Genomic DNA, 18,526 nt, shown 5'->3' with positions numbered 1-18,526 from the left:
AGTTTCAGGTCCATAAGTAATTATTGGCCCATACCTCTGTCCCAGACAGAGTGTCAGGGGATGTGGAGGTGCTGGATGTGGTTCAGAGAGGAAGCCAGACAGGGTCTAGGGCAAGGCAGTTTAATACAGTAGCCTCTAACCACACATAGCTATGAAATTCTAAATTTAAATTAATGAAAATTAAAGAAACTAAAAAATTGAGTTCCTGAATCGCACTGGTGCTCAAAAACCACTTAAGGGCCGTGGCTATCAAACGGCACAGATTGAGAATATTTCCATCATTGTAGGGAGTCTGCAAGGGTTAATTTTAGGTGTCAACTTGGCTGGCCTGATGGATGCTTCAAAGGCTAGTGACGTATTTTTCTGGGTGTAGCTGAGAGGGTGTTTCCAAAAGAGACCAATGTGTGAGTCAGCAGGCTGGGAGGAAGACCCACCCACAACGGAGCGGTACCATCCAATTAGCTGAAACACACAGGTGGAAGAAGGAGGATTCTCTCTCTGCTCTCTCTCTCCCTCCCTCCCGTAGTGAGATGCCTTTTCCCCTCATCAGACTCCAGGTTCTTTGACATTTAATGGGGGTCTCTCTGGCTTTCCACCTCATATTCGGGGCTGCACGATCAGCTTCTGAGGTTCCTGGACTGAGTTTCGGGTTCTGAGGTTTCTGGACTGAGCCATGCTACTGGCTTCTCTGGTTCTCCGGCTTACAGATGGCTTATCATGGGACCTCTCCCCCTCTGTGATTATGTGAGCCAACTTCCCCTAATAGGGGAGAATCCCAACTTCCCCTAATAGGGGAGAAAACCCTCTCATATATCCTGTTGGTTGTCTCTCTCTGGAGAACCCTGACTAATACAGAGTTCTAGGGGATAGTGCTGGTTAGATTTTATACAGGTGGAGTGTCCCTTATCTGAAATGCTTGGGACCAGAAATATTTGGGATTGGGAGTTTTTGGGATTTTGGAATATTTGCATCATATTTACCGGTTGAGCATCTCAAATCCGAATATGTGAAATCCAAAATGCTCTAATGAGCATTTCCTTTAAGAATCATGTTGGTGCTCAAAATATTTCAGATTTCGGATTGTTTCAGGTTTGAGATGCTCAGTCTATTAACAGATGACGAATTAAAAACAACCGAGAGGGATTCAGAGTTCAAAGCTCCCCAAGCATTTCCTATCTCCCGTGAGAAGCTTTCACTTGGCTGAAGCTAGCAAAGTTTTCACATAGGCATTAAGGTTGCTTTTTAATAAAATAGTTTAATTGAGTGTCCTTTAAAGTCCAAAGACAAGGGACCTATATAAACATAAACTGCAGCTGGGCACGATGGCTCACGCCTATAATCCCAGCACTTTGGGAGGCCAAGGCGGGTGGATCGCCTGAGGTCAGGAGTTCGAGACCAGCCTGGCCAACATGGTGAAACCCCGTCTCTACTAAAAATATAATAATTAAATGGGCGTGGTGGTGGGTGCCTATAATCCCAGCTACTTGGGAGGCTTGAGACAGGAGAATCACTTGAACCTGGGAGGCGGAGGTTGCAGTGAACCACGATCGTACCACTGCACTCCAGCCTGGGTGACAGAGCGAGACTCCATCTCAAAAAAAAAACATAAACTGCAGGAGGCCTGGGCCCCCAGAATCCTAGTAAGGAGTGGCTGCTGTTCACAGCACTGAAGACTTGAGATGGGTGGAAGGTGGGGATGAAGGCAGTCGAGGCTGTGGGTGGGGAAGCGGGTAAGCTGCCAGCTTTCCACCTTACTTCTAGGAATGCCTGCAGGGAAGAGAATGGGTAGGAGAAGGGGTAGCAAAAGGGGTAGCAAATGGTAAAAGGACATACTTGGGATTCTTGACCATGTGGTTGGGTAAGAATCCCTGATGAAAAACAATGTTGGGGAGAAGGTTAAGGGAAAGAAGTAGAATGCTGGAAACAGAATGATTGAGGGGCTCCTGTTCGGTACCTCCTTGCTCTTTCAGGCCTGGCCTCACTCCTGCTGCTTACCTCCGCCAGCAAAAACAGGGGCTCAATCACGTCTCTCTCTACTTGCAACTCAAAATGTATCAGCTCCTGAGCCAGCTTGTCCTCCGTCTCTCCACAGAGTTTCAGCATCTTCCTGTAATCCAAGGGGGAAAGAAATAGTGAATACTCCTGAAGACAACATTTCACTGGCGTTACCCTCCCCTCACCTCCTGGCTCACTTGTAAACTTTCACAAGTCAGTGTTAATAAGCTGGCTGATCTCCATGGCTTCCCCTGGGCCAACCTGTTCCAGCTCTCTGCATTTCTGAAATAATCAATTCTTCCAAAAGGTGCCACTCATTGTGTGCCTGGGGCACAAGGGGAAATGTGGGGAAACATGAGAGAGAAAACAGACACACATGCCTATAAACACATGCTTCTATCTCTGAGGAGAACATTGGATAGCTAAAATCTGCCCGCTAAAAAACCATCATCTTCAAATACAAAGCAAAAGCTCAATTTCAATAGGTCCTGATAGAAAGAAAGCCCTGACTCCTAAGCCACGAAAATGTAATTAGTACATGGATATACAGACAATTATCCAATGAAAAAAATTCCAAAAGTTGATTAATAATGAGCAAACGACAGAAGACCTGAATGAGTAGAAAGTCATGCCATCTTCCCAGATGACACAATCAATATACTATTTCAAAGATGTTAAATTCTACCGAAATTGTACACAGGCCATTCTCCCATTGTCTGGTACCCATTTTAACTAAAACTCAAGTAAAAAGTTTTTACAAACCAGCCTGGGCAACATGGTGAAACCCCGCCTCTACTAAAAATATCAAACTCAGCTGGGCATGGTGGTGCATGCCTGTAGACCCAGCTTCTCTGGAGGCTGAGGCACGAGAATCACTTGTACCTGGGAGGCAGAGGCTGTAGTGAGCCTAGATAGTGCCACTGCACTCCAGCCTGGGTGACAGAGCGACACCCTGTCTCAAAAACACATAAACAAACAAAAAAGCTTTTACAAGTCAACAAACGTATGAGCAGAGGTAACTGCCTTTTTACTGTGAGGATATTCCTTTCCTGTTCATATTTTCACATTTTTACTCTACATGTATGTGTCCCCATACAATATATAATACTGCTGCTTTGCTTACTTCAGTCTACATGCATGGTTTTATACTGAGCATATCCTGATGCTACTTGCTTTTTTTGTTTGGATTTTTTTTTGAGGTTTTTTTTTTTTTTTCTTGAGATGGAGTTTCACTCTTGTTGCCTAGGCTGGAGTACAGTGGCACGATCTTGGCTCACTACAACCTCCGCCTCCTGGGTTCAAGCCATTCTCCTGCCTCAGCCTCCTGAGTAGCTGGGATTACAGGAGGCTGCCACCACGCCCGGCTAATTTTTTGTATTTTTAGTAGAGATGGGGTTTTGCCATGTTGGCCAGACTGGTCTCGAACTCCTGACCTCAGGTGATCCACCCACCTCGGCCTCCCAAAGTGCTGGGACTACAGGCAGCCTTGCTTTTTTACTCTATCATTATGTCTGGAGCTTACCCATGTTGGTACATGCGGAATTAGATCATTTTGCAATGGAGAATTTCATTCTTTGAATATACCACCATTATGTTAAGCTGTCCCACAAACAAGAGTTTTTGGCTATTACATGCAGCGCTTCAGTAAATATGCTTGTGCAGTCTCTTTTTGCATGTTTGGAAATTTCACTAGCACAAATGGGAGTTCCCATTGCCCTATGCCCTTGCCAACCCTTGGTCCTGGTAGGTGTCTTAATTTCTGTCAAACTGGTGGATACAAATTATTATCTCCTTCTGGTTTTAATTTACATTCCTTGACTGCTAGTAAGACTTAACATCCCTCTCCCATGAAGTGCCTGTTCATATTCCTTGGCTATTTTTGTATTAGGATCTATTTATTTGAATTTATTTGTAGGAACTTCATATACACAGGTGTGTGAAGGCACATTTTCACTCTTTTTCCTATCTGCTACAAATGTCAGTGCCCAGGTGTGCTTTTATCTTCATATGTCTTTAATGGTGCCTTTTTTTTTTTTTTTTTTTGAGACAAAATCTCACTCTATCACCCAGGCTGGAGTGCAGTGACGCGTTCTTGGCTCACCACAAACTCCACCTCCCGGGTGCAAGCGATTCTCCTGCCTCAGCCTCCCGAGTGGCTGGGATTACAGGTGTGCACCACTGCACCCAGCTAATTTTTTGTATTTTTAGTAGAGACAGGGTTTCACCATGTTGGCCAGGCTAGTCTTGAACTCTGGACCTCAGGTAATCCACCTGCCTTGGCCTCCCAAAGTGTTACGATTACAGGCGTAAGCCACTGCACCCAGCTTAATGGTGTCTTATATCTGATTTTCTGGTATTTATTCCATATTTCTAATACTACTTAATTAAAAAAATTTAAATATTAGCTATTAACATTACAGAAAATGAGAATTTAGCTATGTTTCCGTTTCCATTTCCCCTCCCTCCCTTTATTCATATTAATAAATGCTTATTATTTATATTACACTTTGACTCCATATTATTTGGAGTTAATCTGGGTAGTATACTATAATTACTGGTTTCCCTGCACACTTATTTGTTCTCCCTGGAGTTAATAATTGCCTTGTTTTGGCTTTTTTGTTTTCTACGTACCCAATTGAATTCAAAATACTCTGCCACTTTCCTAGTTTGTCTGTTAAGATATTGAACCAAAATTTGCTTAACTTACTTAAAAAAAAATTAAACCTCATCCTAAGCAGTGATAAACATCACATTTATAAGTTTTGTCTGCTAATTTTGTTTCTTCTGTTATATATTAAAATAAAAATATTACCAAAAAATATTGAACCATACATCATGTAAATGAATTTCATCTTCTTGAATTAATCCCTCCTGGACCTGTCTCAATGCGGATTGAGTTTTCCTCTATCCCTAAGGCACATCTGTCTTCCTGGAATCTTCCTTCACCATTCCCTGGGATTCTCTTCCTCTGACTTGTATTGGACATTCTGTTATCTTGAGTCTACCTCTCTTTTGGTCACTTCCTCACCAAGGACACATCTTGCTGTCTTGCTTTAGCTTGCTGAGAAAGAATAGGTGGGAAGTCAATTTTTGAGGCCACGTATGTCACGGTATTCTCCTCTGCCCTCTCGTTGATTGAAACTTGGGCAGAATATTGAACTCCTAGGCTGAGCATGGTTTCCTTCAGAATTTTAAAGGCACTGCTTAATAACCTTCTTTCTTCCATTGCTGCTTCTGCTCAGTCTGGAAGCATTCACATTTCTGATCCTTTGTATGTGACATGTTTTCTCTCTAGAAGGTTGTAGACTCTTCGTCACCAGTATACACGATGGTGAGCTCTGTGGCATACGCTTAATTCTTCCCATTGTATTGGAGCTCAATGGGCCTTTTCAGTATAGAAACTCATGTCCTCAAGATCTGGAAAATGCTGTTGGATTATTTATTATTATTTCTTCCTCTTCTTTTCTAAGAACTCCTGTTTTTCGGGCATAAGACTTCCTGGATTGGTCCTCTAATTTTCTAATTTTTTCTAATTTTCTAAAATTTTCTAATTTTTTAATTTTCTCATTTTTTCTATTGTCTGTGTGTTCTATTGTCTGTGTGTATGAGGATTTCTTCATATTTATCTTCCCAACCTCCTACTGAGAATTTCATATCTTCTATCATATTTTCTCATTTCTACAAGCTTGCTTTTGATCTCTGGCTATTTCTTTCCCATAAATATTTTGTATTAACATCCTGTTTTTCATTTCATGGACATGTTATCTTCCCTTACCATTTGAAAACATAAGTGATTGTTCTCCTAACCTTTTTTCCTCCCCTACACAATCTCTGTTTCTTCCAAGCTGCATTGTATCCACCCAACTGTTTTGGTCTCCAGGTTTCAGGTTAGAGACTTTCCTCAGATGTCTGATGATCTTTGGTGCCTCTCTATATTCAAGAGTGGAGACTAAAAAGCTCAGAGTATGTGAATTCATCTGCAGAAAGATGTGGTTGCGTCACTTATTGAGGCACTGACCCCCTCCAACATCCTCAGATCTTTAGGTCCTTCCTTCTGGACTAACCTGATTCTCCAGAGAAACCTCTTCTAATTTCCTGCTTAGAGGGTAAAGTCCTGGGGGGCTGCATGAGTGGAAGAAGACGGCTGTGGAGTATTAGCATCCACATCCAGTACACGTTAGATCACTCGAGCCTCTTCTTTACTGAATGGTACCCATACACTCCACTGCACTGGGAGTCCCCCATTCTAGAGATGCTCTCTTATCCCCTCTAGAGAATTCTGCTCAGGTGGGAGTGGGGGGATGACAGGTTCCTAGACATGTGGTTGGGGCAGAGTTTAGTGATCCAAGTGGTAACTGAAAAGCTTTCAACCACATTCATGAGTTTAATCACCCACTCCACCCCCAAAGACCCACTATTCCAGAGATCCCTGGTGCCAATTCTTGTGCACTGTAAGCATTACATGATGTAATTTACATGGGATCTTTGCATATCTACTTCTGGCTTGGGAGTCAGCTTTTGGGGACTTGCCAAGTTAGTTCCCAGTCATTCATATGCTTTACAGCTCACAAAACTGTGTTGCTGTTGTCTGCTTTTTCCTGTCATTGTGGGTTTATGTCTTTTAAGAAAAAAAAAAAATCTCCATATTGTAGTTTTAGTAGATTTTGGAAGGAGAGAAAATCAGATGCATGTTCAATCTGTCATCTTTATTTCCAACGTTACTCTGTCATTATATTATAGGCATGACTCTTGGAAATACCATACAACAGGATTTCATGTCTGTCAACCTGAAATTTTCTTTGAACAGTTGAGTTTATTCCATTTACATCTCTTATGATTGCAGAGATATATGCAATGATTGCTACCACCCTCATTTTCTGTTTTCCAATTATTATGTGGTGTTTTTTTTTTTTTTTTGGTTACTTTTTTCTCTTGTAGTCCCTTCCATGTATTTTTTTTTTAATTTTCCTTTTCATCCTTTGTTAGTTTGAAAGTTACATATCCTATTTCTATTCTTTTTGTGGTTAGTCTTAGTTTTCTAACATGCATATTTGACACTAAATTTATTTTATTTTTTTATTTTTTGGATGTTAAATTTAAATGTAATACCTTTATCCTCCTTTCAAACAACACAGGAGCTTGAAATACTGATTCTGCCACCACAGAAACGTAAAAGTCCTTCTCTTTTGTCTTGTCACTTCTCTAAAAAATATCATTCTTTGTTAAAATGCTACATAAGCACTCCTGTAATCCCAGTACTTTGGTAGGCCGAGGCGGGTGGATCACTTGAGGTCAGGAGTTCATGACCAGTCTGGCCAGCATGGTGAAACCCTGTCTCTACTAAATATACAAAAATTAGCCGGGTGTGGTGGCACCTGCCTATAATCCCAGCTACTCAGGAGGCGGAGGCAGAGGCAGAATCCCTTGCACCCGGGATGCAGAGGTTGCAGTGAGCTGAGATTGCGTCATTGCACTCCAGCCTGGGTGACAGAGCAAGAATCTATCTCAAAAAAAAAAAAAAAAGGCTACGTAAGCCCATCCCATGTTCTATCCTTTGATCTACTCATCCCTGAGTTCTTCCATGTGTATGTACTACACATTTTAATAAAATTTATTTGCTTTTCTCCTGTTAATCTACCTTTTGTCAATCTAACTTTCAGGGCCCAACCAAAGAACCTAAGATGTTTAGAGAGAGGAAAAAAAAAAAAAAAAGTTTCCTCCCCTACAACACAATCTTTTTCCTGCCTTGGTACTTGTACTTCTCATCTTTCTTCTGTTTCTGTGAAAGAGATGTAGTCTATTTCATGCAGCCTTAACTAGCCCTTTCAGTGAGAATATGCAGGTAGTATCTTCTTCAAATCTGCCTGAAAATATCCTTACTCTTCCCTATTTTATCATAGAATACTAGGTTTCTTACATTTTCGCTCAATACTTGAAGATATTACTCCATTATCTTCTGGCATTCATTGTGGCTGACGAATACATGGTTTGTTAACAGTTTAATTGCTATTTTATAGTAATGATCTTTTTTCCCTCTGGTCAATTTTACATTTTTCTATTTTTTTGTTGATAATCTGTGGTCTTACTACAATATGTCCAGGGATGCGTTTTTTTCTTGTTGATCTCAATCAAATCATTCTGTGCTCCTTAAATCCAAAGACATGTTTTTCTTTAAATCTGGAAAAGAAAAATTCAACCACAAACTTACCCTTCTCCCTATTTTCTTCCTCAGGAATTCCCACTAGATGGAATGTTAAGCTTTTGCATTCTATCACCCGTGTTTCTCAGTTTACGAATGCCTACGTCCTTATCTCTGCACTTCATTCCCTTCATTCTGGGTGGCGGCTCTACATCTGTTTTCAAGTTCAGCAATTATTTATTTGTGTATAATCTTCAGTTTCTTTCGACTAAAGATCATTGAAAATTTTCAGCATAATTTTGGAAAGTTCTCTTTGGTTTGCCTTCAATCCCGCCTATTCTTTTTTAATATTGTTTGATTCTCTTGTCAAGGATTCTGTTTTTTAATTTTAAAATTTCCATTTAAATAATTATGTTATATTTTCTTCCCTATAGTTCTATTATTTTTCGTTCTCAGGGTACAGACTCTCCTACTGATTGTGTCTGCTGATGCTCTCTCATGACGATTCTATTTTCAGTTTGTTTTGCTGTGAGCTCAACATCGGCAAAGGCTGCTTTTCTGAGAATCTCGTAAGTTCTGACATTTGAACTGACAGGTTTCATATTTGCTTCTGCTAGGGCCCTAGGGATTTCAATTGTCCTTCATCAGTTTCATGTTAATCTCTCCACTTGGGCCTTGCCTCACTGCACAGACAATACGACTTTAGAGCCAAGAGTTCTGATTTCCTACTGGTAACATTTTCCTTTTTTCCACTAAAGTCCCCAGTGAGAATTCAGGTGCTTCCCTGAGAGGGTCTAGTCCCCTTTTCATGGATGGGGACTTACTTAGATTTGGCACCAAACTCACGCAAGGTGTCACCTTACCCAAGAAGTGTGTCATCTCCCAGGATAGCTGACCCCTCCATCAGACACTGAGCCAGTGTTGTCAAAGGCAACTTTTTCTGAAAAGAAAGCAAATGCTGTAATGAAAGCTACTTTCCATATTCATCTGTTGCATCAAAAATAGCAAAAAGTCAAATACTTGCCAAGGTATTATATTAGCTATGAAACAAGCTAACTTTAAAATAGGTTTAAACCTAGAAATTCATAGTGCACCATGATGGGTTAGACTTAGAGATGTCAAAATTCAGAAAACGAGAACTGAATTATATTTGCCACTTTGGGAAATAAGCCTAAGGCTTACATGCTGCATTTTAAAATGAGGTAGGATGGCAAGAAGGAAAAATGAGAAAAATTTGAAATGATGTTAACAAAGATTTGAGCAATGCCTTAATTTCCAAAAATAATATGTCTCTTAAGGAGTGTATTAGCCTTATTTTAAAAATGAGGCAGTGGCTGGGCGTGGTGGCTCACACCTGTAATCCCAGCACTTTACATGAGGCAGAGGCCGAGGCGGGTGGATCACCTGAGGTCAGGAGTTCGAGACCGACCTGGCCAACATGGTGAAAGCCCGTCTCTACTAATAACATAAAAATTAACTGGGTGTGGTGGTGCATGCCTGTAATTCCAGCTACTCGGGAGGCTGAGGCAGCAGAATGGCTTGAACCCGGGAGGCAGAGGTTGCAGTGAGCCGAGATTGTGCCATTGCACTCCAGCCTGGGCCACAAGAGTGAAACTCCATCTCCAAAAAAAAAAAAAAAAAAAAAAAAAAAAAAAGAAATGAGGCAGCTATGGTCAAAAAAGAGAGAGAAAAGTGTTCACATGCAATTACAACCCAGAAAGAGTAAGCACGAAAATAAAGACACACTCCAAAAAAGATAGATGGCCAAAGAGCACATGAAAAGATAATTAACCTCATTAGTCATTAGGAAAACCCCAATCAAGGCCTCACTTTACACTCACTAAGATGGCTATAATAATATTAATGCTTAACAAAGCAAAAAAAAAAATAAGGATTGGTGAGCATAAACCTTCATGCATTACTAGTGGATGTTTAAACTGGTGCAGCACTGTGAAGGTGTACTTAGTATCTCAATAAGTTAAGCAGAATTATCACATGGCACAGCAATTCCACTCCTGGGCATATATCCAAAGTAACTGAAAACACATGTTCAAAAAAGAGGTACACAAATGTGAAGAGCAACACTATTCACAAAGGCCAAAAGGTGGGAACAGCTCAAATGTCCACCAATGAATAAATGGACAAACAAAATGTGGTATATCCATAAAATGGAACATTATGCAGCCATGAAAAAGGGAATGCTGCATGGTACAACACAGATGAATCTTGAAGACATCATGCTAAGTGAAATAACCTAGACACAAAAGGACACATATTATATAAATCTATTTAATGAAATATCCAGAATAAGCAAATTCACAGAGACAGAAAGTAGATTAGTGCTTGTCACAGGGCTGCAGGGGTGAGTAAAATAGGGAAGGACTGCTTAATGGGTATGGGGTTCCCTTTGGGGATGATGGAAACGTTCTGGAACTAGATAATGGTGGTAAATAGACTAACTGTTAAAACCACTGTACACTTTTAAATGCTACATTTTATGTTACAGGGAGGGAGAGACAAGCTGTGATAGGAGTTTAGCATGATCCATTCCCCAGGCTAAATATCAAAGAGCTCTCTCCTTTCTGAACTAAGGCCAGCCAGTACACACAGACAGAACAAAAACAAGGTAAGAACCACTAGCACCTTCTCAGGTCTTCCAGTCTACGTGGCTACAAAGGTAGTTCTTCAAATAGAAAGTGACTGAACTACACCCAGCCCAGAGCCTCCTGGTGTTAACACATAGAGAGTTTCCACTTATAATTCATTTACTAATCCAATATTTACGGAGGGCAGGCACCAAACCAGTGATAAACAAAACTAGACACTGCTCTCATAGAACATTTTTCTTTTCTCTTTTCTTTCTCTTTTCTTCTTCTTTCCTTTTTTTCTGTTTTTTTTTTTTGTTTGTTTGTTTTGTTTTGTTTTGTTTTTTGATACAAGATCTGGCCCTATCTCCCAGGCTAGAGTACAGTGTTGCAATCATAGCTCACTGAAGCCTCGAGCTCCTAAGCCCAAGCAATCCTCCTGCCTCAGCTTCCCGAGCAGCTAGAACTACAGGCATGCACCCCCATGCCTGGCTAATTTTATTTCTAAATTTTTTGTAGAGATGGTGTCTCGCTATGTTTCCCAAGCTGGTCTTGAACTCCTCGGCTCAAGCAATCCTCCTGCTTTGGCCTCCCAAAGTGCTGGGATTGCAGGTGTTAGCCACCACACCCAGCCACAGAACTTACTTCTAATGGTGAAGATAAATAATAAACATCATCATACCTTGCCCTAAGTTTACTCTTTTCATCTGGCTGTTCATTTGTAGCCTTTGTAATATCCTAACTGATAAATACAACTAAAGTGTTTCCCTGAGTTCTTCGAGCCATTTTAGCAAATTATCAAACCTGAGGAGGGGAGTTGTGGGACCCCTAATTTATAGCTGGTTGTTGAGAAATACCAGAAGGCTGGATTTGCAACTGACATCTTAAGTAGGGGCAGTCTTGTAGGACTGAGCCCTTAACCTGTGGGATCTGACACTAACTCCAGGTATACAGTGTCAGAATAAATTGCAAGACACACACCTGGTGTTCAGAGAGTTGGAGAACTGCTTGGTGTGCGGAGAAAATCCCCTCACACATGTGGTCACAGAAGTGTTATGTTAAGTGTAGACAAACAGAGTCTGTTGTTCAGAGAAGCAGGCATAATATTCCAGTTGTAGCCTCACAGAGAGGGCATAGCTTAAGGTATTGGTTCTCAACCAGGGGTGATTTTTGTCCTCCTGGGTCCATCTGGCAACATCTGGAGACATTTCTGATTGGCACAGCATGGGAGATGCTATTGGCATCTGATGGGTAGAGGCCAGGGATGTTGCTAAACATCCTACAATGCACAGAACAGTCTCCTCCAACAAAGAATTACTAGGCTCAAAATGGCAATAGTGCCATGGTTGAGAAACCTGGTTTAATTTGCAAGTGTCTACAATATCTCAGTGACAAGTCAGTGAAGATGCTTCGTCTTGAATGTCAGATGGTACGATCATAGTATTGATGAGCTCACATAAAAAGACCATTCTGGTTTGTGATAAACATTCACAATCCCATGACCTGCCATCAGGACAAGACTTCAGCATTTCTGAATCTTTTTGAAATTGGACAAAGAAGAGAGGATTTGCCTATAGTAAAGGGGACTTCTGATAGTCCAAGAGTTGACATCCTTTGAAGAAATACATCTACCAGAAGGTAAGTAGAGTTTTTCCAAATATGGAAAAAGACTAGTCAGATTATCCTGTCAGTGAGTGGAGCAGAAAACTGTGCCCAAGGGGGACCAAATGAATGAAGGTCAAGATCAACAGGACAAGACCGGCCACTGGAGGAACATGAGGTTGATCGGACTTTTGGAGGGGGGATGGAGAGGGGACAGCCAGGCAACTGTTCTGCAAAGTGCAGACTGGAAAACACAGTTTGAAGCTATAGAGCTGGAGGCACCCTGCTCCTGAGCCAAGGAAGCTACATTTTCTCATCATTTTGAGTCATTTAACACCTGCACTAATGATTCTGACATCCTCTTAGGTAGCAGAGAGGACAGAATTAAGTGAATTCTTAAGGGATATGCTTTTTAATTTTAACAAGGAGCATAACCTCTCCCTCTTGCCCTATCTCATTCTCTATCATATCTATTATAGGAAAAGAATTAATTTGCCAGTAATCCCAGCACTTTGGGAGGCTGAGGCGGGCAGATCATGAGGTCAGGAGTTTGAGACCAGCCTGGCCAATATGGTGAAACCCCGTCTCTTCTAAAAATACAAAAAAAAAAAAAAAGTAGCCAAGTGTGGTGGCACGCCCCTGTAGTCCCAGCTACTTGGGAGGCTGAGGCAGGAGAATTGCTAGAACCTGGGAGGCAGAGGTTGCAGTGAGCTGAGATTGTGCCACTGCACTTCAGCCTGGGTGACAGAGTGAGACTCCATCTCAAAAATAAATAAATAAATAAATAAATAAATAAATAAAACTAAAAGATGCTACAGGATTTACAGTAAAAAGTCCCTCCCACACTCACTCATCCCTCAACCACTTCATTCCCCTCACAAAGACCATGATAGTGACCAGATTTTGTGTATCCTTTCATAAATATTCTAAGCAGATTCAATTATACATACATGTGTGTGCGCCTACTTTTAGTATTTCTCCCCACGTTAGCATACTAAATATACACACCACTCTGTGCCTTGCTTTCCTTTTCACATAGAGATAGATACCTTTCATATCATTTCCTATCACTACCTATGGAACTGTCTTGTTCTTTTATTTTAATGGTTACACAGATCATTGAATGAAGATGACAAAATGTATTTACTCAAGTACCCTACCAACGGTGTAACTGTCACTCTAGGAGGAGAGATGTTAAGGTGAATTTGAGAGCTTGGATTCAAAGGTGGGGGTAAGTTAGTGAAAATCAACATGAGTTTTTATTTGTGTAGATGCTTTAAGAATCAAGAAATTGGCTGGGCACTGTGGCTCACGCCTGTAATCCCAGAGCTTTGGGAGGCCAACGTGGGCAGATCATGAGGTCAAGAGATTGAGACCATCCTGGAACATGGTGAAGCCCCATCTCTACTAAAAATACAAAAAATGAGCCGGGCATGGTGGCATGCACCTGTAATCCCAGCTACTTGGGAGGCTGAGGCAGGAGAATCACTTGAACCTGGGAGGCAGAGGTTGCAGTGAGCCGAGATGGCACCACTGCACTCCAGCCTGGGTGACAGAACGAGACTGTCTCAAATTAAAAAGAAAAAAAACAAAAGAATCAAGAAATTACAAGGAAGCCACCAAATGACAAGAGAAACGAAGAAATGCGTTAGCAACCCCATAATCAAAGACAGTACATAAGAAGAAGTTAATGGACCGTAACGCACAACAGACTACAAATGATTTCTCTTTCTAAAAAGATTCTCTAAGGTGAAGGGACTTTATCTGCTCAAGAGATGCCAGGCATTGTAGCAATCTCATATAACCTAAGATTGCCTCTAACTAAGATACTGTTTGCTCTCTCCCTCAAACTTTGGTCGCCCCCATTTCAAGTATAATGATATCCAGTCTTCTACAGAGGCATAAGAATGATACAATGGACTCTGGGGACTCAGGGGAAAGGGTGGGAGGAGGGTGAGGGATAAAAGATTACACATTGGGTACAGTGTACACTACTCAGGTGATGGGTGCACCAAAATATCAGAAATCACCACTAAAGAACTTACTCATGTAACCAACACCACCTGTTCCCCAAAAACCTATTGAAATAAATTAATTAAAATTTTTTTAAAAGGATATCCAGTCTTAGAAGAATTAAATTGCTCAAAAATCTAGAAAAGCTCCCGAAATCTTTTTCCCTCCAGTACCAAGGATCCACATTGACAAAGCCAGTCCCAATCCCTGGTAAATATTAGTGCCCAGGTAAAAAGATCTTAGCAAACTTCATGCTGCCAGTGATTTTCAGAGCCAAAGAGGAGCTATTGAAATAATTTTTTTCCCTAGCTCTAGAGTGCAGATAGAACCTTGAGAATTCAGGGAAGGAAAGACAGACTGTCCCAGAGTTTCGATATAGTCAATCTGACATTTCTGAGATGACTATTCTCTCTAAAACTATCTTGGGCATAAGCAACACAGTTTGTAGGATGACCCAGACAATAAGCCTCATTCTAATATCCACTCCATTCCTCCAAACACACACACACACACACACACACTCTCTCTCTCTCTCTCTCTCTCTCTCTCTCTCTCATATATTCCCTATCTTGGAAAATTTTTGTCTACTGTCCTCTAATTCCAGGCCCAGGCAACCAGCTCTTCTGTGGTTCAGCCCCAAACAGACACACAGCCAAGGCTTGATGCTTGGGTCTCAGTGGTTCTCAACAGCCACTCCAGTCTAATAGTGGGCCACTGCTAACAGCATCAGGTTACACTTTTTTAATATTTACTTAAGTTAACATCGCACAAGGCATGTACATGCTTTACCTCACTGACCTCTCAAACAACCCTGCTGGGTAGGGAATTATTATGATTCTTACCATTTTCCAAATGAAGAAGCTAAGGCTTATGAGGTAATTAACTTGCCCAAGCTCAGGTTAAATTAGGAAGTGACAGAACTGGGCTTCACCCTTGGGTCATCAGATTCCAGAGCTTAACCTCAGAATTGCCTATTACAGAAAAGGAAGGGCATGCTAGTGTGGTAGGCAAGTTCTGTGCCTAAAATATTCACAGACCATCCATTCCTGACACACATCTACTTGTACCATTGCCCTGCTGGGGCAGGCTCTTTTTTAGGCACGGAGAACGGAGCTGATGGGGACACAAGATCCCTGCTCCCATCACAACGATGGAAATAAATGATCACAGTGATTTCAGATACTAATATGTGCTATGAAGAAAATAAAATAGGGAGATGGGATTAGGGTGAGGGAGGAAGCAGACACATTAGGTGGTCAAGAAAGCCTCCTGAAAAGGTGACATCTGAGCTGAGAACCGAACAGCTTGCTGGCTTGAAATACTGGGTAAGAGCATTCCCTACGGAGGATAGAGCAAGCACAATGGCCCAAGAGGAGTGTGAGCTGGGCATGCTCAGTACCAGGTGAGCACAGCTGGAGAATGATGACAGAGGGGAAGGAAGCCCAGAGCCAAGCTCAGAGATGCAGGTAGAAGACACATCATAGTGTCCAAGGGCCAAGATAAGGAGTTCAGATTTTATTCTACAAAGGGAATCCCGGAGCAGGATTAGGCAGGAGAGTGAGTTACTGGATTTCCAATTTAAACACTGGCTCCTGCGCTTGCAGAGAAGGGAAGAGGAAGGAGGACGGAAGGGTTTGGGGTGGAAGATGTGATAGGAGCCACTGTGTTCAGAAAGAGCTGACAGCTGCTTAGACTAGGGTGGTAAATGTTGAAGCCAAATGGAAATTCTTTGGAGGAAGAGTCAGCAGGGCTTACTGACAGCCTGGACATGGCGGGTATGGAAAGGAAAGAATAAAGAATGGTGTCTGGGATTTAGATGAGCAAGTGCGTGGATTTACAGTACCATTCTCTACTGCTCTGCCCTCTTTGCTGGGTCCTCCTCCTGGTAGAGCAGGAAACGCTGCAGTTCCTAGGGTTCCTGATTCAAAAGCATATGTCTTCTCACCCTGCATTTTCTCCCCAGGTGATCACAGCAGCTCCCATGGATTCAACAGTCACTTGGGGTAGAGACCATGAGACCTCTCTCTCTTCTTCATACGCCCACATCCACTCAGTTGCCAAGCCCTGATACTCTCCCTCCAGGATCTACCATGGACGCCGATTTTTCTCCATCTTCAGGTCCTCGTTGCATCTCACTGAAATTGTTCCCATCTCTGTGTAACTGGCCTCTCACTTCTACCATGGCCCCACCCATGAGTCCTTTATTCATACAATTTTGAACAAATCTGATCATGTCTCTCTCTGTTAAAATGTTGGCTTTCCTCTGCTCTTAGGGATAAAGTCCAAACCCTCACCATGTCCTGTAAGGCGTGATCCCATCCTCTGCAGTCCCGCCCCATGTCACGTCTTCCCCATTCGCTACAGTCTGGTCACTCTGGCCACCTTTATGTTTCTCAAAAATGCCAAACTTGGCCGGGTGTGGTGGCTCACACCTGTAATTCCAGCACTTTGGGAGGCTGAGGCAAGTAGATCACCTGAGATCAGGAGTTTGATACCAGCCTGGCCAACATGGTGAAACCCTGTCTCTACTAAAAATACAAAAGTTAGCTGGGCGTGGTGGCAGGTGCCTGTAATCTCTGCTACTTGGGAGGCTGAGGCAGGAGAATTGCTTGAACCCGGGAGGCAGAGGCTGCAGTGAGCCAAGATTGTACCATTGCACTCCAGCCTGGGCGACAAGAGCGAAACTCCGTCTCAAAAAAAAAAAAAAGCCAAACTTTCTCCTGTCTCTCGGAACCTGGCACATCTTGTCCTCCTGTCTGAGAAGTGTGTTTACCCCTCTTGGTGCTGCTACCTTTCACCTGTCCTTAACGGCCACTTCCTCATGGAAACCTCCCACCATTTAATTCCTAGCAAGCACTTCTTCTCGGCACTAAGACACAGTCTGAGCAGCGAATGCACTGTGAGTGTGATGCCTGCCTCCCCCTGGGTGGTGAGCTTCTGCAGCACAGAAATCTTGCTCAGCTGGCTCAGCACTTGGCATACACACTGCCTTGCATGGCAGACGTGGTGCTTTCTAAATATTTGCTGAATAAGGTGGAGAAACACTTCCACACGGTAGCACTTTATTTGTTGGGTATGACTTCCTAATGAGAAATGCAAGGACTTCAAAAAACTAAACATCTTCATTATATTAAAAGTCTTGAAAACCTAGGAACTAACCAGTTATTATCCAGGACTAAAGATGGCAACATGGAGGCCGGGTGTGGTGGCTCACGCCTGTAATCCCAACACTTTGGGAGGCTGAGGCAGGCAGATCATGGGTCAGGAGTTCAAGACCAGCCTTGCCAACATGGTGAAACCCCGTCTCTACTAAAAATACCAAAATTATCTGGGCGTGGAGGCGGGCGTCTGTAATCCCAGCTACTCAGGAGGCTGAGGCAGGAGAATTGTTTGAACCCGGGAGGCAGAGGTTGCAGTGAGTCGAAATGGTGCCACTGCGCTCCAGCCTGGGCGACAGAGCAAGGCTCTGTCTCAAAAAAATAAAAATAAAAATAAAAAAAGATGGCAACATGGAAAGGTAATTCATATGCTTTCCATTCTTCATTCCACATAAGGAATCCAGTTTTACTCAGTACCCACAAGACAATAATGTTCTCTCTGGTCACTGAGATAATGGCAACAAAATCCGATTTTTATGCCTACCCACATCTGGCTGGCAGCCACAGCTTTCAGGGCAAAACTTTTAAAAGTGGTATGACAAAAGTTCAGGAGTTGGAACACATGACTAAAGAGCTACTGAGCTTGTTAAAAGAGAAATAACAAAAAGCAACTTACATGTACTCAAGTAGCAACTTACATGTGCTCAAGTAGCAACTTACATGTGCTCAAGCAGCAACTTACATGTGCTCAAATAAAAAGCAGAATACTGCATGGATCCCCGTAAAGTCTCTCCTGACCCTGAGACTCTATGACCCACACTCCCAGTGTGATTGTCCATCTCTGGACCCTCTCTTAACATTCAATTCCCGAGACAGTGTCTGTTCATTCACTCCCCCCGCCCCACCCCACCTTCCCTTTACCTGATCCTTTTCATTTTATTTCTTTTCCTTTTCACCCATTGCTCCGATCTTGACATATCTCCCTACTTAATCGTCACAAAGAACTGGATATACATTTCAGTATTTGAGGTGATTTATAAGTGTCACATTTCCTATTACATCTCTTAATGTGTTCAGAGAAAAACTGAAAAAAA

The 18,526-nt window shown here is 42.2% G+C and overlaps 1 protein-coding gene across 5 annotated transcripts in view; it reads right to left on the bottom strand.

Annotated features, from left to right (window-relative positions):
• ARHGAP44 (Rho GTPase activating protein 44) overlaps window positions 1-18,526 on the bottom strand; it is a 201,247-nt gene that overhangs the window by 72,817 nt on the left and 109,904 nt on the right. For 4 of the 5 annotated variants that reach the window (XM_019013328.4, XM_019013329.4, XM_019013330.4 and 1 more), the window contains exons 4-5: window positions 8,998-9,074; window positions 1,996-2,107 (exon numbers count right to left, since the gene is read on the bottom strand). In XM_019013328.4, the coding sequence (XP_018868873.3) occupies window positions 1,996-2,107; window positions 8,998-9,074 (189 nt within the window). Of the gene's footprint in view, window positions 1-1,995; window positions 2,108-2,192; window positions 2,333-8,997; window positions 9,075-18,526 lie in introns of those variants that run through there. The other variant, XM_019013333.4, reaches the window with a different exon arrangement.

This window comes from Gorilla gorilla, chromosome 19 (genome assembly GCF_029281585.2).
Source record: "Gorilla gorilla gorilla isolate KB3781 chromosome 19, NHGRI_mGorGor1-v2.1_pri, whole genome shotgun sequence".
Classification (NCBI taxonomy): domain Eukaryota; kingdom Metazoa; phylum Chordata; class Mammalia; order Primates; family Hominidae; genus Gorilla; species Gorilla gorilla.
The sequence above is the reverse complement of the archived record's forward strand: the minus strand, read 5'-3'. Positions and strand labels throughout refer to the sequence as shown.